Here is a 21,558-nt window from a genome sequence, read left to right as displayed (position 1 = left end):
TGTACGTGTGGTCAGGGTGCTTCGTTTATGAAAGTAGGATTTTCTAACGACATTGCAAAATCCTGCACAACGGTGGCACAAGGTCGAGAAAGGGAATGTGAACACCACTTAATCGTTTCATGAAAACACAAGGAAATAATTGTGACTTTCTCGGAAAGAAAGCTTTTTGTTGCCCAAAAATTAGGCTTGGTGTAGGGATTGAACCCACAACCAACGCGTCTTTCCTAGTGTGGTTGCTCTACTGATTGAGCTAACCAGTAAGGAAGCCAGCAAGTGGCAGTGCTTTGGCAAAGTAATCAGAAAATCGAACCTCATGAACACAGAGCAAGAGTATTGCGTAGCAGTTCAGTGAAATCCCACAAGGTGGTGGAAAGTTAGCATAGTGAAATTGACAAACCCTAAACTTGCTTTTTCATAATTTAGTTCAGCGGGTGTGAGTAAATGGTAGTAAGTAATGTTGCCAGAATATTCAAATTTACATGCTTGTCATCATGGTACTTATAAGCATTGTGTCTTCGTGGGGAGGGATTGCTATTCTACTAATTAATGAGCAGAGACCACTGCATTGTACATGTGTGGCCTGCACTGCTAGCTTATAAACTGTGTTTATTATTATTTTGCATTATATTGGTGGCAAAGAGTGTCTTCACTTTCTTTTCACATATTGTTTTTTTATTTTTCTCCACTACAGATAGCACCAAGCCCCACCTTACTAAATCTGATGTTTGACCCTCGCACCGGTGTGCTGCTCGCACCTGGAAATACGCCACTTCTCATCAGTGCACCAGGTGAGGGGGCTGATTTTGAAAGGTTACACTCTAGAGAAGGGCTAGAATCAAATATTTTTTAGTACTCCAAAGGCAAGACAGAAAATGGTTGAAAATTTGGGCAGTCAACAGAAAAATTAAGGGAGGGAGGACGCGGCCATTGAAAAAACACATTTGTCTCAATCAATTTTGATAAAACTTCCTGAGTGCACATATATTTCTGTGCTAATTTCAAATGTGCAGTTATTTTTCCAGTACAAGGTGCAGTTTCCAAAATGCCAGATACAGTATAACCTTGTTAAATTGAATTCACTAGGCCTGTGAGAAATGTTTGAATGAAACGGGTTCTCAAATTAACAGAACATACTAAATGTGGGATGCAAGGAACCTGAGCCTCATTGCTTGATTCTTGGTGCTACTGAGGCTAATTCCTTTTTTCTATTTCACAGCCAAAAGTATTCCTTCCACTGCATCAGCTGTGCCGAGTTCTCCTCCAGTGGTGGCCAAGATCGCTTCGCAACCATTGCAAGTCACTCAGCCCCCTCAACCAAAACCGGTGAGCATTTTTGTTTCACATTGTCAATGTAGTCTTTAAGAGAGCGTTTGCAAAATACTTGTCTTCCCAAGTGAGCTTATGCTGTGCTTGTGAAAGTTGTTAAGTAGATGCAGCAGGTTATCAATAATTCAAATTCCAATATCTTGGAATGTGGTTTCAGTAAAAATTTCTTGATCCTGCATTTTCAGCTTCGTGTGTTACCGTATTTATTCGCATATTAGATGCACCGCCATTTAAATTAGCGAGATATCAGAATTTTTTTTATTTCCACGCATAATAGACGCACCCAGAACTTTGTTGTGATCACTGTATTTGGACAGTTGCAATGCAATGCTCTCTTGCGTTAACTGAAGCGGGCAAAAAGAAAATAAGAAACGTTGAAAGATTTCGGCAGCACTGCACCAGCTGCACAGGTTCGTCGAGTAAGGAAGAAGGGTGGTTTACTGGATGTCGGAGTAACCTTTGCACCACCGCCAATGTGGCTCCGGCTCTCGCGCTGCTCATGGAACACACAATCGCGTCTTTGTCAAGTGCGCATTCAGTTTCCTGTTGGGAAAAACGTCGTTATCATCACGTTTGCTACCTCGTCTGCAAATTAAAAATCTTGTGGCTTTATGACGCATGCTTTTGCCTTTGCTGCCACTACACGGACTTGCACAAGTTCATTCGTGGCCGTGAACCTAACCATTGTATCTAGCCTGCTGCTCTTGGATCAGTGCTTGAGTGCGATTTTTCAATGCCCAATCTTCATGATGTCTTGTACAAACTTCCCGCAGCTAAATGCCGAACCATAAAGCCTAGGCCCAATCACTGTTGGTGCTCCCATAGGTGGCCGTCGCGGGGGATCAAAGTTGCGGTTTGTACCGAATCAACGGAACTCTTTTCGGTGGCTCTACTTGAAGAAAAGGTGTCTTGGGCGGCACTTCTAACACTCAAATGATGGTTTGCTGTTTGATTGCGATGTCTTGGATATAGGGTGCGAGCCTATGAAATTGAACAGTTGGTATCATTCAGTGCAGAAAATTTTGGCCGTGATAATGCTCACAATTTAGGTGGCCTGAAGCGCAGTGATGTTACGTGCAGGGAATTTTGACTTTTTTGAGGAATTTTCGCCTTTCATCTTGAGCCAAAGGAAAAATGGGAATCTTCGCGATACAGGAAAAGCTCGTTAATTCGGATTTCACGGGACCAGAAAAACTGTCCGAAATAACCGAATGCCGAATTAACGAATGAACAGGGAAAGCAACATTTAAAATCAAGCTGCAGGAGCATACCTTTATTTGTTGAAGTATTTTGTAATTGTCGTCTGCGTTTTCGCGCAGATTCCGGCTGACATCACAATTTTTCTTAACTGTTCCAAATGGCCAACAGCACGCAAGCTGTCGGGAGTGTTCAGGCAAGCGTCCTCTAATATTAACAGTGCCTCCGAGACTTCCCGTGAGGTGTGATGAGGTCGCGGCTGTATCTCCTCGCATGATTCTTCGTCGGAATCGTGGTCTTCATGGCCGCCCGTGACATTATTAATAATCTCTTGATCGGTCAGGAGACCACTCGCGGCGACACTATGATCAATCGCGATGTAGTCCTGAAAGGTCACATCTGTGGGAAGGACAGCATCGAAAGTCGGGCAGTCATCGTCGGTGGACTCGGCTGACACCTCCTCGATGCCATCGTCAGCTACTGCTGCATGCTCGGGCCTCACAAAACCGCTGTGCCGAAAACAGTTGGCGATGACTTGCGGCGGAGTGTTTTTCCACACGTGGGCGATGATGTGCACTGCGCCGAGTAAGTCCACTTAATACAACTTTCCAGCTTCTGAGCATAGGATCTTTCGCTCTAGCAGGTGCTTGCGGTACTTCGACTTCACGTAGTGAATGATACCCTGGTCCATCGGCTGAAGAGCAGACGTAGTGTTGGGCGGCAAAAAAAACTACTTTGATGCTCTTCAGTTCGACTGTGCAGTTATGGACACTGCAGTTGTCTACAACCATAATTATCTTGCGGTCCTTCGACGTGAAGTGCCAGTCCATCTGCTGCAGCCAGCCGCGAAAAATGTCCGATGTCATCCATGCCTTCCTGTTCGCTGTGTACTCGACAGGAAGGCTTTTGACGTTCTTAAAACAACGTGGCTTAAGGGGGGACATGGGTCTTGAAACAATTTCGCTTACTTTTTAAGCAAACTTAACGAAACTTGCCAGTCTTGTTGCTTTTTTTCTGCTGATTTGAAATATGCAATTATTTTTTCCATCAGCCAATTAGTTCTCAAGATAATTAGAGGTAATCCGCCATGTTTTTCCGTAACAATAGAAAAAAAAGTATTCATCAAAAAACTATAATCTGCATTTGTCAGATACTAGAAACACTGGTGATTGCAACATAGCAAGCAGTATTTTGATTAATTGCTTGTAAGAGATTTTACAGCTAACTGAACTTGAGCACTTGAAATAGTGCCACCAGTCACCCAGAAATAAAGCAAATTTAAAATTTGCTCGAAAGAAATTTCAAAAATCTGTTTGCTACATTTCAAACACCACCCCATTGGCTTTGTCCTAAAAAAAGAATTATAGCTCTATCTACCCGCAGTGCTGAGATATTGCTTCGGCAAGCTTGCAAGAAGTCAGAAATTCAGCTTTTGAGAAAATGAGCAAAAACACAAAACGTCAAATTTAATGAGAAACACCAGGAAATATTTACATGCTTACACTAGCAAGTGCCTAGTATCCACCAGGAACATAGTCCTTTTGACCTTTGTCAACTCTGTGGCGCTTTCCCAGGGCCTGCTTCACATTTTCAGCCGACACATGCTTTCGAGCAGATGCGGTCATCCTCCGCTTGTCCTTCTCGGCCAGGCGTTTCGAGTTTTGCCGGCCAGGGGTCAGGCTGAGCTTTTTGAGGATGCCTGTTGCAGCTCTTGTATAGCCAGCATTGAACTTCATGACGGCCTCACCGACAGCAGCCTCAACAGTAAACAGTGAAGCGTGCCGCTCCTTTGGTGCAAGCGCCCAGATCATGGCGTGCAAGCTTTCATTGTTATTCTGCGTCTTGCCACGCTGGCACCGCTCCAGCAGCTTCCTATCCGATAAGCGCTCGTAGACAGGCAGCAACGCTTCACACACATGGGCGGGCAAGCTGTAGCGGTGCTTTGGCGGCGGCTGTCCTTTGGCCTCGGCTGCATTTTGCCGGCACCACGAGTCAGGGCCTGTTGGACAAAGGCTGTGGTTGGGTGCATCATCACGTGAAGAGACATGTAAGTAGGTTGCCATAACAGCCCTGTGCGTTGCATCTACATCCCCCTTGTGGGACTTCAAGGCCCACCCATAATATGATGTCAACTTGTTGACCAAATCTCCAGTGAGTCTGCCCTTGCCCCCAAGGCCATGCCCCTTGTGGTGGGAAAGCAGCTTTCGCAGGTTTGTCCCCATGCGCTTCTGGACGTGGTTGACGCAGTCCTCCTTCAGGATGTCCATGTAGCCGTACACCTTTTCTTCCTGCAAAGCGAGGTAGGCCCGACTGTCTCCGTCTGACAACACGGTTGTGTAGCGGAGGTTGTGTTTGGAGAGAGACCTTCGGAAAAGGATAAGTGCGGTTTCAACTTCCATTTCACCAGCTTTCTTGCTGGTGTTTTTTTGACATCGGTGGTTTTCCACCCACGTTTGGTACGAAGGGTCGTTCTCCTTAGGCTTCTGCTCACAGGCTGCACAGAAATTGCTCAAGACAACATAGTCCAATACAAACCCTGTAAAAAGCTCAATCACCGTTCCGACGCCGATGTGGGAAGAATGTCCGCGAGTCATCCAAGACCCATCGTAGGAAACGGCGATGTTGCCAGGTATGTTTGTACCGAGCTCGCGATAGAGCTCTCGAACGGAACTCGCGCACTCTGTCATCAACTCCTCGGAAGCAGAGGCCACTGCAGGCGTCAGTTTTTTTTTTCACATAGTTTTGCCACGTCTTCGTGTGCAGACCCTGGTGCGATATATTCATGGCAGAACAAATGTCGTTGAGCGCCGTTTGACGATTGCCGGTGCTTTGCATTGCACGCGCTGCGAGGATGTTGACGCTGAATGGGTTTATGTTTTGGTCCCCGGCCACACGCGGCGAACTCCACGCTGACGAAATGTCACCACAGTTGACGCACGTAATCAAAAGCTTCACAGCCAGACCATTCTCCCGATCGCATTTGCTGATATTCACATCACCGCCGCAAGTTTTACACTTCACGCACCTCAACAAGTCATTCACACAGTCTAAGCTGATGACGACGAAGCTCAGCTCAGCCCCGCCGCGGTGGTCTAGTGGATAAGGTACTCGGCTGCTGACCCGCAAGTCGCGGGTTCGAATCCCGGCTGCGGCGGCTGCATTTCCGATGGAGGCGGAAATGTCGAGGCCCGTGTGCTCAGATTTGGGTGCACGTTAAAGAACCCCAGGTGGTCAAAATTTCCGGAGCCCTCCACTACGGCGTCTCTCATAATCATATGGTGGTTTTGGGACGTTAAACCCCACAAATCAATCAACGACGAAGCTCACGTTGTCAGCCGAGTCGGCCGCGGCACCGTCACCGGCAGCAGCTAGGCGATCTTGTTTTCGCGTCGTTGCTGAAATTGACGCCAGCTCTTGTAGCTTGGCTTCGGCATTTCTCGCATTTTCGTGCAACTCTGCTGGCTGCAGGATTTTTGTATCAATGCGAACGCGGCCACTTCCACTAGCACTTTCACACGCTGGTGGAGCCGTTAGGCCTACACCAGCCGGCTCGGCGGCGGCGATGCTTGGCGCTGATGACCGGCCGTCCTCGACGCTCGCTGCTGGTGCTGCCCGACGCTTCGTGGTGTTAGCGATGAGGCTTTTTTTTCTTTTCTTTCCGAATCTGTGCACTGAGTGGAACTTTCCCGCTCGAGACGCCGACGCACACCGCTCCATCGTCGATCGCAGAATTCAGGAACGGCGCCGACGGGGGCCAGCAAAGCGCGCACAACGCAGCCAGAGCAGACGCCACAAGCCGACTTCAGCCAATCATGCTCTGAGAAACGGTCACGTGCACTAAACAACCAATCGTAGCATGCGTTTTTACTCTTTTTTGATGGTTGTTTTCTCCGCAACCAATGAACGCACAGAAGCCACAGTGGCGGGAATTTGAAGGCGAAAAACTGCTCTTTCAAACGATACCAAAATGGCCGCGAGTGCAGCTGTAGACATGGAGTTACGAATTTATAAAAAACTGGTTTTTGGTGTCCGTAGCTGCGCGAATTCCGCACGCGCACGGGCTAGGAATTTAATATTACAGCTAAAATATTAATCGGAGAGATATGAAAGTCAGTACACCTGTAAAAAAATACCTGTAGTTTCTGAAAATGCTGTTTACAAAAAAATTGCTTTTTTGGCGATTTTTCGGCTCCAAAGACCCGTGTCCCCCCTTAAGCGCCTTCCCGACGACAAGTAGTGGCAAGCGCTCCGTGCCAGCCATATTGGTGGCAAGAAGCACAGTTATCCTTTGCTTGCAGTTCTTGCCACCAATGCACGCGTCCCCTTTGAAAGTCACCGTCTTGTCGGGCAGAGCTCTGAAAAATAGAGCAGTTTCATCTGCATTGAACACGTCACGTGGTTCATATGCGGCGATGTGCTCCAGCAGCTTCACATTTCTCCACTCGGTGGTCACACTTTCGTCAACACTGGCCTTTTCGCCGCACACACTCCTGAAGACAAGTTCGTGTCTCTCTCGAAACCTCGCAAACCATCCTTTTGACGCTTTGAACGATTCAATGTTCATCATTGCAGCGTACTTCTCACCTTGCGCCATGATGAGAGGTCCGCTCAAAGGCAGATGCGCATTGCGACAGTCGGTAATCCACCGGAGCAAAGCTTCTTCGAGCTGGGGATGAGCTGCGGTTCGCAACCGCTTTCTAGAGGCATGAAACTTCTCGCTTTCGAAGGCTTGTCGAATCTGTTGTTCATTTTTCTACGTACGTTCCCAACGTGCTCCGCTTCACGTTGTACTTGGTCATAACCTGCTGTCGCGATTCGCCGTTCTTCAGTGCTTCCAAAATTTTCACTTTAGTCGCCAAGTTCTTCGCGTCGTAGTTTTGTCGCTTTTTTGGCGTTGCCATCACTGTAGCGCACGATGGTGGTGGCATGCAAATACGGTCACAATGGAAGAAAAAGAGAACTCTGCAAGAAGAGATGGTTCCGACACGACAACACAAGGGAAAATGGCGTCGGAGGCGCTGAGTGGAGAATAAAGAAGACGCCGACGTTCGGTGACGCTGCGATCGCCCCCACTAGTGATGATGATGGCGATGCCACTCAAGTTTTGGTTTCACTCCAGTGGTGCCAGCGCTGCTTTATCACACTTTTGTGTAGCAGCAGCCATCAGCATTTGTCCGAATTAAGCGGTGCGGAGCCGAATTCCGACGAAATAACGAAGGTTTGGTCCCATAGATTAACATGCACTTTGGCCGGGACCAATAGAGCCGCCCGAATTATCCGAATTTCTGAATTAACGGGTGTCGAATTAACGAGCTTTTACTGTATTGCAGGAAATTTTACGAATGGTTACATTCGACCGATAATTAGCGATCACAGTGTGCTTTCATCTGCTGTATGTAATCGGCTCTGGCGCATGTATTATGCAAGCATTGCCTTTGAGATTTGTCTCTAGTATTTAGGTAGAATGATTTTTAGTTCACTGTTGGTGTTAGACTTGAAGCCTGTCCGTCTTCAAAACGAGCCCCACACAAATTTTCGGACGGCCTGAGGCACGCAAACACTGTGCCGATCAACGTTTGCATACTCGGTCCCAGCAGCTTCATGAGAATTTCACAAGCTATGTTGAGAACGTTCTGTACCTTTGCAGGTGAGTCAACGGGTCGATGTTCAAAGAGCTTAAGATCAAGCACATCATGAAGGGCATTGAGGGCGACGCTTTCCAAATGTTGCTTTCTAAGAGTCCTCGCACTGTTGTAAAACTGAACGAGTTATGCCAAAGTTTTGATGAGTTGGGCAGGCAACGTCTTTCCACCCGACGTCCCTCGGTGCCCGACGACTCTTTGTCCGGCCTGTCCACCCTTGGCATAGGGCCCCGCCGCGGTGGTCTAGTGGCTAAGGTACTCGGCTACTGACCCGCAGGTCGCGGGTTCAAATCCCGGCTGCATTTCCGATGGAGGCGGAAATGTTGTAGGCCCATGTGCTCAGATTTGGGTGCACGTTCAAGAACCACAGGTTGTCAAAATTTCCGGAGCCCTCCACTACGGCGTCTTTCATAATCGTATGGTGGTTTTGGGACGTTAAACCCCACATATCAATCAAATCATCACCCTTGGCATAGGAGACGACCATGCCTCTCTTCTCTCAAAGATCCAAGAGTTCATCCGCGCTGAGGTTGCTCGTCAACTCTCTTTGATGTCCTGTGTACCCGATCAACCACGCAGATTGACGTCTACACTCCGGGACTTCATTCAAGACCAGGCCGCACAAGCTCTTCCTCCCGCCCGTGCGCCGCCGCCAGTCGCCGCACCTCCTACGTACGTCGACGCCATTGCTCGACCTCGACAGCCTGCGTTCCAGCTAGCGCCTATGTATTCGCTGCCTACCTATTCACCACCGCCTGTGCCGATACCACCTCGGCCGCGGTTTTCTGCCCCCAGCCGCAACTCGTCGTCTACTCCGGCCAATGGCGGACCTACGACAACCGTCCGATATGTTTTGCTTGTGGTGGTGTTGGCCACATGGCGCGTTATTGTAGTCGTCGCCAGGCTGCTCCGAACATTCGACGAATGCCCTCTTTCGACCCTCAGTTTTCTTCTGCGCCTTAAAGCCCTCCTTCCTTTTCCTTTCTCCCTGATCGTTCACTCGGCCCCACCCACCGCTCCCCATCTCCACATCGACGTTCGCCTTCCCCTATGTGTCGCCGTTCCGAACCCACCGATCAAGAAAACTAACGGCCGCAGTTCCCGAGGCACAAACTACGTCCCCGTCACCATGCACAAGTTCTCGCGGCTGTCCAGCTAATGTCATTGAAGTGTCAGTCGATGGTATCGTCGTCATGGCACTCGTCGACACCGGAGCCGCTCTATCCGTCCTTTCCATCCACCTGTGCCGCAAACTCCTGAAAGTTCTGACGCCATTATCCGGTCTTGCTCTTAGAATGGCGAACGCACAAAGTGTAACACCTCTCGCAGCCTGTACCACACGAGTCATCAAAGGGATTATGTGTTTCGTCGAATTCGTAGTGCTGCCCTCGTGTTCGCATGACATAAAAAAATTGGTTCCAAATCTGCATGTTACACCGCAAATGTCGTCGAATGACGACAGTCTTGCGTCTGGAGAGAGTGAACAAAACATTTATTTGATGTTCTGCGCAAGAAAATTGGTGAAGGGTATTCTGGAGGCGCTGCGTTAGAGTGCCTCGAGCGTGTAGCGGAGGCGAACGAGCGCATTGAGGCACGTTAAACACAAGCACCATCTGGCACTTATCTTTGAAAACGAAGGCGTACAGCCTGCGGAGAAAGATGCACGCTAGTCTCGGAGGTGATAAAGTGTAGAATGCGAAGCGACGGGCAGTTGCCACCACCGTGACGTCGTAGCAAAGCGTTGGAAACACCTTTCTGAGCATCGCGTTGCACTGTCAGTGCAGCGCGATAAACGCTACATTCTTTAGAGTTACTTGTGTGTGCCTCATTAGTATAAAGGCAGACATACAAGACATCGAAGCATTGTTGTGGCACCTCAGATATGTGCAATAATTGCTTTTTAATTGACAATCGCGCAGCTATGAATGCTAAACCTTGAGCAATATTAGTGGGCGCTGCAGATGATGTTGGCCGTTTGGTGCCGTTTGAGGTATCGTTAGGGCGGACAGACAAATGTACAGACAGACAGACCAAATTTTTTCCGTCGAAGGTCCCCAAGAAAGACTATCGTCTTTAATACTCGGCTGGGACTTCCTTGCAAATAATAATGCCGTCATTGACTGGAGTCGCTCTGAACTTGAGCTGTCAGCACTTCCTGATGTTGACGCTGTCAAAGCCCCCCTACCGTATTATAAACTCTGTTTCTGACGACACCACCGTACCACCGTGCTCTTTCTCTGCTGGTGACTGTGTCGTGTGACGCTATTTCCGACGGTGATGTTCTATTTACGCCCTCTGCCCTGTTCATTCAACGCAAATGTTCTCCACTGCCCGTTGCTCTCCTTACTCTCCACCATGGCGTCGTGAAGACGTTCGTGTACAACACGCTAGAAAGGCCTTTACCTTTATTCCTTTGTGAATGTCTCGGTCACATGCATCCGATCGACGCCCGTCACATTTTTGATGCTCCGTCTAGTTTACTTTCTGCGAACCTCGGCGCACTCATTTCTGACCCTGTTGTTGACCAGTCACTCCTTGACGCTTTCCACCGCTCCATCGATGTCGCAACATCTTCTTCAGAACGAAGCCAGTTGGTCAACCTGCTGCAAAAGTTTCGCGCTTCTTTTGACAGCCACGCTTCTGGCCTCAGTCGCACACATATCTCACAAGATTGACACAGAAAGCCATACGCCTTTACGGCAGCATCCCTACCGAGTCTCCGCGTCGGAGCGCCGTGTTATTGACGATCAGCTTACTGACATGCTCCAGCGGGGTATTGTACAGCCTTCTAGCAGTCCCTGGGCATTACCGGTCGTTCTTTTTAAGAAGGACGGCTCCGTTCGGTTCTGTGTCGACTACCGATGCTTGAACAAGATCACCCGTAAGGACGTTTACCCATTACCGCGATTAGATGACGCCCTTGACTGTTTGCAGGGAGCAGAATACTTCTCTTCACTGGATTTGCGTTCTGGATACTGGCAAGTTCCTATGGAAGCATCTGACCGACCGAAAACGGCATTTGTCATACTCGATGGATTATACGTATTTACCGTGAAAGCCAGCGTCGATGAGCCGTGTGAAGACGCGCTCGAGACGATTTGAATGGGTGTTGAACTCGGTGGAAAAGATAACTACGTCATCGAGGTAGCATAAACATGTGTTACGCTTGAGGCCTCGTAAAATGGTGCCCATCATTCTTTCAAAAGTGGCTGGAGCATTACAATGGCCGAAAGGCCTATGCCTTTCGGCCATTATATCCTAAGTGATCGTCAAGCCGTGAGCATGTCACGAAGTAGCAGTTTTCGACAGCCATGTCCTCGCGACGCATAAGCACCAGACGACGATCTCTCGGAGCGAACATCGGGCCAATTGCGAGGCGAGCTGGAGCAACATGGCGGCCGCAGCCAATCAGGGGCCTCGAAATGACCTTCATACATTTGCTTTTTATGCACTTGTTTTTAAACGGAGGATCCAGCTGATGCGGAAAATTTTAACACGAAGAAATGCTCTTTTTGATGAGCCCAAAAAGCCAGCTCCCAGCCGCGCCATCGCGAGGCTACAATTTTCGGAAAATCGCTGATTTCTCGCGATTTCCAGAAATATTTTTGCTACCTAGGAGGGTGAAACGAATTTCCCGAAGCACTTCTGTGCCGTTTTCAGTGTAGATATTTTGTAATCAGATGGCAAAACGGTTCCAGAAACTGACAACTTTATTTTCAAAAAATCGATTTTTTTTTGTCATTTTTTGCTATACGAAAGCCGCGTCCCATCTTAAGTGCCAGTTTTCTTAGGTGTGTGTTTTAACTCGACAGACCCACTTAAGAAAGCATAGCATGACTATGGCTTGATGGATTTTCATGAAGTCTGATGCTGTTGCATAGCGTTCCCCAGTCGTTATGTTCTATTTTTCTTAATTACTTCAGTTTTTACTCTAATTCAAACGTAACTGTAATGTTCTGCATAAAAAAATGCAAATGAAGTGATAAAAAAAATCACCCCCAGGTGGTCAAAATTTCCGGAGTCCTCCACTACGGCGTCTCTCATAATCGTATGGTGGTTTTGGGACGTTAAACCCCACATATCATTATAAAAAAATCACAGCATATCCACGGAGTGAATGATGATTGGTGGGGCGCAGCGTTCGTCAGTCTGTCTGTCCATTCGTTCTTGCGTCCACCTATCTGTGTGATCCTTGGTGCATCGGTTCATTTGTTCATTCGTCTGTCTGTCCGTCCATATAATATAGCGGTCGCAATGTATATAATTATACAAGCCATATATATATAATTATAATTATATATAATTATATATAATTAATATAATAATATAATTAATATAATTATATATAATTGTAATTATATAAGCCATAGCCATATCCAACGCAGAAATCAGGGGAGAATCAGTGGTTGTGCTCTCCGATTCACAGGCGGCATGCCGAATGTTTCTCCGAGGAACGCTACCTAAAATAGCGTATAAATTTTTAAATAAACCCATAACAGGAGACCATCACATTATATGGTGTCCTGCTCACGAAGGTTTGGAGGGGAACGTCGTGGCAGACCGTATAGCTCGAGGCATCACCAACCGAGCGGCGGCAGGCCACGACGTTGAACCTCTTTCCAATTCGCGTGACATCCTCCTCCAACAAAGGAAGCAACGAAAGGAATATGGGCTTCCACATAAGGACTTGAATAGCCAGCAAAGCAGGGATTGGAGACGCATACAAACCAATAGCTTTCCCAATTTGTACCATCTAAGTAGAATATATCCCGCAAGATATAAAGACACCTGTCCGTGGTGTTCACAAGTACCAACACTCAGCCACATAACATGGGAGTGCACCCAGAGGCCCACACACATCGACAGCCCACACATCACGAAGCAACCACACATGTTTCACAGGCAGTGGGAGGCATGGCTTGCGGACGAGGACAGGCAGAGCCAAATAGCTTTGCTTGACCAGGTCCAGCGAGCCGCTCGTGCCAGCGGAGCCCTGGACTGAGGGCCCGACCAAACTGCCTGCATTTCAAATTTTTTTTTCTGAATAAAAGTTTCTTCCTCCTCCTCCGTCCATATATTTTTGCGGCCATCCCTCTGTCTGTCCATCCGTCCGTGCGTGTGTCAGTCCGTTCGTCCGTCCATATGTCTAGAGAAAACTCCAAGCACAGCCATCTCATATCTTTTCATCATGTATTCATCATATACAAGTGCCCCCATCCAGCAGACATGGTAAGGACAGCTATTTCGGGTATGTGCCACTGGTGGTTACGTACTACGAGGGATGCACAAGCCACGCCATAAGGAGCTTCGCCCCTAAAAATATATGGAGAATGTCACAGCACGAACCATTTTTATGGTTAAAAGAGCACCTGTGGGCTTTTACAATGCTTTCTTTTGTCACGACAGGCTTTCTGTAAGTTTTATACAGCCTTTTCGATGGAGGCCAAAATGCTGTAGACCCGTGTGTTTAGATTTGGGCGCACGTTAAAGAACCCCAGGTGGTCGAAATTACCAGAGCTCTCCACTATGGCGTCTCTCATTATCATTTGGTGGTTTTGGGATGTTAAATCCCACGTGTCAATGCAAGTTTCATACAACTATGATGCAAGAAAATATTTATAATGTCAACACTATTGGAGGTATCCTAATGAAACTTTGCTAATAGTCATCATCAAAAAAGGGAGAACGGAATTCTGCATTGCATTTCCTGCTGCCTTGACAACCAAGGAAGCGTCACTTGGTGCCATTGAGACACTTGAGTGCAGCACTATAAATACCTGTTCTCACCTTAAATTTGAGGTAATTTTACCTTTTTGACATAATTTTACCTTCCTGACTCTCTCTTATCTAAAAAAAAAGATCAGCTAAGCTGAAATTTGCCGTGGTACTCAACCGTTTTCAGTAAGTGGAGTGTATTTATTGACCATTACTTAGAAAGTACTTTCCGGCCATGTTTTGGATATCTCGAAACCTTGACTGAAAGTAGAACTTGTGCGCAGCGAGGCTCGCCTACAATACTGAGCGACTGTAGCACGGCCGCTACAGCTGATGCGGAAGGCATCAGGCGGCAAGACATGTTAATCTCACTCAACAGTTTTAGTACGCTTTGGCGGGATCATGCTGCGGGCTGGTTCATGTGGTCTGAAATAAATTATTTGGAAACCAAAACCAATTTAATAGTTTTTTTTTTTTTTGAAATAAGTGAAAAGAAGCGCGAGCTTTCTTTATTTCTTACACATATGGCTTCTTTCTTCAAGCATGGTGCTAATGCTATTCTGTTAACTAGAGATGTGCTAATAGGCAAAATTTCAAATGTTTTTCAGATAGTTTTTGCTATTCGATTCGATTTGCACTGGAATTGTATTATTCAGGACTATTTGAACCTCCCTATGACAAATACAGTCGTCAGTTTGGCAGTAGCCCCTTCAAATTTTTTTTTTTTTTTAAGCTTCACCCGATCACACTCTTTGATGCGAAAAAGCTGCCTTTTAAGCTCTGCTACCATCACATCTGTAATGACTCAAGAAAACGCTGGTTCTAACATGGAGATAATACATGTGGCAGAGTGGGGTCAAAATAATGTTGTTTTTGACCTCAAATTTCGGCGGGAAGTTCGCAAAATCGGATGTCAACGGTTTTTAGCATCCGAAATTTCAGATTTTTACTGATTTATTTATTCAAAGTACCTTACATGCCCAACAGGGCATTGTGTAAGTGAAGCATCAAATGAATATATGCATGGTTCTACACAACCTATATACAAACAATGACACAAAATAAAAATAGCTGCAATGTTCATATATATTGTTTTTATATAAATGTTTGTATATATTGACGTCTACAAGTAGACTTGGAACTCCGGACTCGGAGGGAGCACATCTTTGTCTGCCTCATCAAAAAAATGAGGAGTAGAGGCTGAGGAAATAGAATGACGTCTACAAGTAGACTTGGAACTCCGGACTCGGAGGGAGCACATCTTTGTCTGCCTCATCAAAAAAATGAGGAGTAGAGGCTGAGGAAATAGAATTTCTGCCGTTCACGTTGTATTGTTCGCATCTCTCTGGTTGCACCAAATCTTATCCAAAAATGCAATTTGGCCTTTGCGTTGCCTCACGCTTGATAAAATAGCTGTGAAACACCAACGCGCCAGCGCTTTATCAACCTAGTCTAAAGGAACACTTTCATGTTGCTATCTCATAAGAATATGTCTAAGAATCCTCTCCAACATATATTTTTTCTTTCTGCAATTTCACTTCCATTGTGACGTCGCTGCAAATATCAGATAGCACCTTTAGTTTTCCTGTTTTGCTCATCAGCCAATCAGCGCAGATGGAAGGTGACAGTTTGGCAACATCTACAAAAGTGATTATCTCAGATTACTGTTCCAGGAAAATGAAAAACACCAAAACTCCCAAGTCAACATATCTTCTGACTCCACGATGTAGAAAGCTGTTTTACTCAGTCCAATTTGATTTTCTTCGCATATGTAGAATTTGCCAAGGCTGCTCCATACCTTGTTCTGGTTCTTATCCAAAATGGGTCACGGTCTGGAACGTTGGTGCCCCACCAACCATTTGCTCCGGAAACCTTGTCGTTGACAAGCTGGTGCTCGCTGTTGTCTCACCCAGGTGCAACAGCCTGCAGTTGCTCCCGTGGCGCGCCAAGTGCCCCTCATCACGGGTGGCAGCACTGCAGTGACGTCCAACTCTCTGCTCATGGTGAAAGTGATGCCTAGCAAGGTGCTGCCCTCCAAAGTGCTCCAGGAAGAGATCCAGCAGTTGGGTACGGCTAGCCCCCCCACTGGCCCGCCCGCTAGGTCGGGTGCCGGTGGCAGCAGCGGCAGCATGCCGCCACCGGCCGGCTCAGACGGCTCGAATAATGTGTACCTCTGCTTTGTGTAGAGGCCCAGTACCGCAGGGTAGTGGATGGGCAGAATCCTGTGCCCTGGCTGGCGCAGCGTGGGGTGCTCCAGACAGACTTGCCATGCAAGTTCTGTCGCGACGGCAGGGCCCTGCTTGAGCCGGACAGTGCGGCGATCAACGGCTACAGCTTGCGCTGCCGCCAGGCCAGGTGGGTCCTTGTCCCAGGGAGGGTCAATCTGTCCTTCATCCTGAGCATTCAACGAATCCGATGCATTTCGTTTGTGACCCTTGCGGGCAGCAGGAAAGTGTTCGTCCGGTTCTTTCTTCTGCTGGATTTTTGGCCACAGTTCATCGGGCGAATGTGGCTGCCTGCTGCCATGGGAAAGGCGGTAAAAGAATGAATGGGGAAGAATTTCTCGGTAATATACATGGAACTCGAAAATTCTGTATTGTGATTATGAGAAGACCATCACTTACAGTAATACGGAAAGGTGGGCTAGTTGGTTTTACACCACAGGTGGACGCTGGTCCTGAACCTTTCGTTTGTGTCTTCGTGTTGCACACGTAAAAGTTTCATTATGCAGATAAGTTGTGTTGCCTCTTCTGCAGTCACCGATAAGCACTGTGTAAATTACTTTCAGTCTGTGCTTCCCTTTGGCATAAGTGTCTCTATTAACACTCCGTACCCATGTGTGAAGTTCCGTTCAGCACTGTGAAGGCTACGGGGCCCCTTAGCCAACAAGAAGGGCGTTCAACCCCTCCACAGGTGTTCATCCGCTTCGCGTCTTCTGCTCAGCGTCTCCTGGCTGGCGTCAGCTTGAGCACATAGGGCGAGTAAAATCGAGGAGACGGTATTGCTGAAAAAAAAAAAAATATATATATGGCTGCACCCATCACAGCTGGTGTCCTCCGCTTCGAATCAAGTCCTGATGGTGTGCTTTGTGACCCGTAAGTTAGAAACACATGTATTTGCTTTATTGTGCTGATGCTTCAACAGCACTCTGTTTCAAACTGTTGCATTAATAGCAAAAGCCATCATCAAATTCTCGGAGCATTACGCTTAGCGGGCATAGCTAAACAAAGAGGTGATCTCGCAACCAATGACAAAACGTATGTGATGCTTTGTACTCAGCTTGAGATGGCACAAAATGATGGCTCATTTCGCTGCAGTAGACTCTCGTTAAACGAAACATGAAGGGACCTGAAAATATGGTTAATTTAACAGGAGTTCCGTTTACTGAGAGGAGAACAGAGTTGCAGCGTTGAAGTATGAAACCGATCCTATCAGAGGCAGTTGTTCAATTTAAACAGCAGTTCCGTTTAACAGATTTCCGTTTACTTATAGTGCAGTGAGCGAATAGCAAGCATAAGTTAGTATCAAAGCGGGTGCTCATATCTGCATTTGCCCTGCCATGCTGATTTCTAACCTCAGTTACCGGGGTTAACTGATACATCAATCAAAGGCACACAACAGAAATTCGAAAAAGAATAAACGTATCACATATCATTGTGAAGTAACTGGTGCCAAACAAGCACAAATGTCTCAACCCTGCCAATTGATAGGCATTTGTGTCTGGAACTATGTTTTTCTGTGCAAGAGTGACTTGCTTACACACCGTAACCTTGGTAGTGCTGAACGGTAGTGATGAGACGGGGCGTAAATGTACTTTGCCTGCATGACAAAACATTACATTGTTGTACAGGGGAAAGCCAAGTTGTGGGTTCTATAGCTATTTAACTACACAGCATAAGAGGCTTCACAAGAATCCAGTGCGTGTAAATTCATTGGGGCATCTACAGGCCAATGCTGCACACGCCTTGATTAGTCTGCAATTCAAAAGACCTAAGAGCCAGGTGCACGGCTCGGTGCGCACATATACAGTCGTTGCTGCCCAAGCACCCAATCTAAGAGGGCCAATGGCACTGCTCTCTGGGCCCCTTACGTGAGCCTGTTTGACCGCAAGAGGGACATTCAATTGAAGGTCAAAAAGGTGCACGTTATCTCTTGTACCTGGTGGGTTTCGAATTTACTGCTGCTCTCAGCTGCATTGTTGTATCGTTTTGGACCACAAGGCAAGTGTTGCTGTATCATGTGAGCAGGTGGTCTGTTGTGAAACCGGTGTTCTTAAACCTGCCTTATTCAAGTGGCATAACTTGTTACTACAGTTTCAAATTTTACCTTAAAATTCAGGTGTATTGAAGCTGCACTTGGTTTCCCATCAACTTCTCTGTCTTTTTATATTTTTTTTACTGAGTGGCCAGCTCGTGAGAGTTTAAGTTGGATGATTATGCTTGTCTTAATAAGTATATTGAAGAGAGGCATTACCACATTCATTTCTGGATAACTGTGGAGCAAGAAGATATTCCTAATATGCCTTCTTGGAAATCTTCACTCGATTTGTTGCGATAAAATGTGAAATCGGCACGTGCAAATGCTAGTGCCCTTTAGAAACTTTGTTTAGGCATATTTTCTGTGTGCTACAGTCTAAAATAGAACAAAGCATGTGAAATACTGTACTTGTTCCCAGTCTCTTTATGCACACTGTAACTTATGCATAACACAATCATTTGCAATGCATAGTCTGCAATGCCATACATTGTGTGAGAATTCTGTGTATAGTGGCTGGCTGTTGTGCAAGTGTGGTTCAAGAAGATTGAAAGCTGCTCTGGTATAACTAGTTCTTTCACTTCCCCCAATCAGTAATGACTGGTGACAGTTTGTGCTTAAGTGCTGCATGTGCTATGGCCTTTGTGTCATCAGCAATGTCATAATCACATGTGTGATAGTGTTCGTTCATTTCAAAATAACATGAATAAGGGGGTGGGGTGGCAGTGTTGCTCCAGTTGAATATGACTTTCTATAGGTAAAGTTGTTACTTGTTTACACTTTGGCTACCTTTTCAGTGCCGTAAGTTTTGTCAAATTGCATTGAAAAGGTACCCTAGTTGGAGCCTTGTCACTTAACGCTACCCACGGGCTCTACCTCATCTCTACATTGCTCTGAAGGTGTCGGCTCTGACAAAGACAAGTACTCTTGTCGAAATATTCGCTCCAGCAACACTGCTCATTTGATCTCACCATTGCAGGGCATTACATCATCCAAATTCCGCCACAACTTTAATACATCACAAAATATATTTTTTTTTAATTTCAGGAATTTCGCAAACTTGTTTACTTTTTTTTTTTCAGCAGACAGTGCTTCATTTGATTTGATTTTTTCCAATCATTATAGTAAAAAGTATTTCACAATTAGTGGCTCGAGGTCAACTTGTGTCCATGTAGAGTTGTACCCATCTGTGATGAATCCAACAAGTAAGTTTCATGGGTTTGTGTTGTCCAAAAGTCATCATTTAGCCTTCTGGGATATTGTAACTAAAAATGTTTTCAAGATTTATATAGTATTCAGGAACAGCCTGGTTCACATAGCTGTACCCTGACCACAGGGCAGGCTACTGTTCTGTCATTTTGCCGCATCGCGACCCCCTTTGGCACACTGGCTGCCGACAGCAGTAAACCAACGTTGGCAAAAGGGCAAGATCGCAGAAACGGTGTAACAGAGAGTTAAATGCAGGAGACGTTGCCGCTAGAGCGCGATTCGCGTACGACGGATTTTCAAAGGCACTTTCGGGGACGCAGCGGAACTACGCATTAATTTGTCCGTGACCTTACGTGCACCACCGTTAGCAACAGAGCACTATAGGTGATGATGCCATTGTAACGTTACCGAAAGTGCATGGCCTTTTTTATGTTTGCCATTGTGCGGAAAAACCCTTCAGCTCATCCGCATGATTATATCTGCTTCCATGAAATCATTCTGGAACTTTGAAGAGAGTATGCATGCTGAAGTAGCGGCACAGCTGACGAACGACTTGCAGGCGACATGTGAGTGTACGTTTGTACGGCGATTCATTAGCGAAAACTGGCTGGGCTATACATGAAATGCTTTACCATCGTACGTCAAGCTGAGCACGCCCCTTAAGCTCACTCCATCAGCGTTGTGCCCTGTAACGTATACGCGTGCATTTGCCCTTGCATAGAAATATTTCTTCTCTTCCTGCCCACTCGGCACGGGACTGAGCAAAGGTGTGACGACTGTTCTGTCGAGCCAATGTGGCAGTGGCAAATTGCTTTCGTTTCCACGAGCGACACGCACTTCAGATCCCGCGCACAAGGGCGCGGCAGCGGGCAGGCGGTGTGGTCGGCACGCCTACTTGAACCGTAAGAGCACTAAACCTCTATGCCACACGTATCGTTGGTGGGTTTGACGCGATAACGTGCTGCTGCATTCGTCCGCAGCTGTCATCACGCTCCCGTGAATTTCCATGCTGGCATCACTGCACTCACACCTAAGTTGTAGTGATCACTGAGTGATCTACTGAGGCTCTTATCGCAAATAAGCGAAATCGTAAGTTCTTCACAGTGGTATGCGCAAATGAATATTTGTGAACATCAAATATTCCAAACTTTCGAATATGTGGTAATAGAATCAAAGACGAATTTTACAAATTCAATATTCGATGAATAACTTTCGGATATTCGTGCATCCCTTATTTATACTGCAGTCAGATCCCTCTACAACGAAATGGACAGGACACGTAGAAAAATTCGCTGTTGCTGAATTTCGTTGTAGCGAAATTTCATCTATAATTTACAAAATTTGGTAAGATCTAATGATTATGACGCTTCCTTTGGGCCCAGCAAGCGCATGCATTAAACTCTCGCTAACTCAGTGATACCTGGCCAAACACTGTTTTAACATATTTTCTCGTGTATAATGCGATCAAAATATACAGAAAATGTGGAGCTTAAGTTAGGGTGCAAGTTAAACAAAAAGTAGGCTTCATGGCATGGCTTTACGGCAATGCAAAGAAAGTGGCTTCTTGCAATACACAAGGCCTCTCGCGGTTTGCGATTGGGGGTGTCGGTTATATGCATGGGTGGCTTATACAGAAGAAAATACTATATTCAAACTACCCTTGGGGCGTGCCAAGTGCAGAGCCGCGAACGAGCATGCCAAAGCTTTGCTAGAGGTTGACTGATAACTGCAACTGAAAGTGACGGAAGCTCTGCACTACCGCGACCATAAGTGAACGACAGAAAAGCCGTAACGCTTAGTGTCGTTTTATGGCTTCATGATGGCTGTGTTAGCTGTGCACCTTCGGATCGTATTCGCTATCGATGAACAAGACTATAGTGACCGCAGTTTCGTGCGCAGTGGTTGCGGCAAACAGTAATTCAGTTTTCAATTTGTGCGCGCTGCGCTGGCTGTGTGTGCGATTTAAGACTGCGTTGCTATCTTTGTTCTCATCGTTACAGCATGAAATATTGGATTTAGTCGGTGCTTGTCGACTGTGCGCCTACTTCCGTGATTGCCCATGATTGCGTTCAACACGACCGCATTTGAATTCGCAGCGGTCGCGGCAGAATGCACTTACGGTGCTAGGTGCACGTTGCTCGCGTGTGCACCTTCACGACACGTGGTTGTCATTCACGATTGCACGGTTAGTGACAACTAGTGGTAGTTTTATTTT

The 21,558-nt window shown here is 46.6% G+C and overlaps 1 protein-coding gene across 9 annotated transcripts in view; it reads left to right on the top strand.

Annotated features, from left to right (window-relative positions):
• Positions 1 to 21,558, top strand: part of row (zinc finger domain-containing protein relative of woc) — a 126,510-nt gene that overhangs the window by 49,786 nt on the left and 55,166 nt on the right. For all 9 annotated transcript variants that reach the window (XM_075892913.1, XM_075892914.1, XM_075892915.1 and 6 more), the window contains exons 6-9: positions 692 to 788; positions 1,217 to 1,323; positions 15,794 to 15,947; positions 16,067 to 16,235. In XM_075892913.1, the coding sequence (XP_075749028.1) occupies positions 692 to 788; positions 1,217 to 1,323; positions 15,794 to 15,947; positions 16,067 to 16,235 (527 nt within the window). The remainder of the gene's footprint in view (positions 1 to 691; positions 789 to 1,216; positions 1,324 to 15,793; positions 15,948 to 16,066; positions 16,236 to 21,558) is intronic.

The sequence above is a fragment of the Rhipicephalus microplus genome, chromosome 4 (genome assembly GCF_043290135.1).
Source record: "Rhipicephalus microplus isolate Deutch F79 chromosome 4, USDA_Rmic, whole genome shotgun sequence".
Classification (NCBI taxonomy): domain Eukaryota; kingdom Metazoa; phylum Arthropoda; class Arachnida; order Ixodida; family Ixodidae; genus Rhipicephalus; species Rhipicephalus microplus.
Note: the sequence above shows the minus strand (reverse complement) of the source record. Positions and strands in the feature narration are given on the sequence as shown.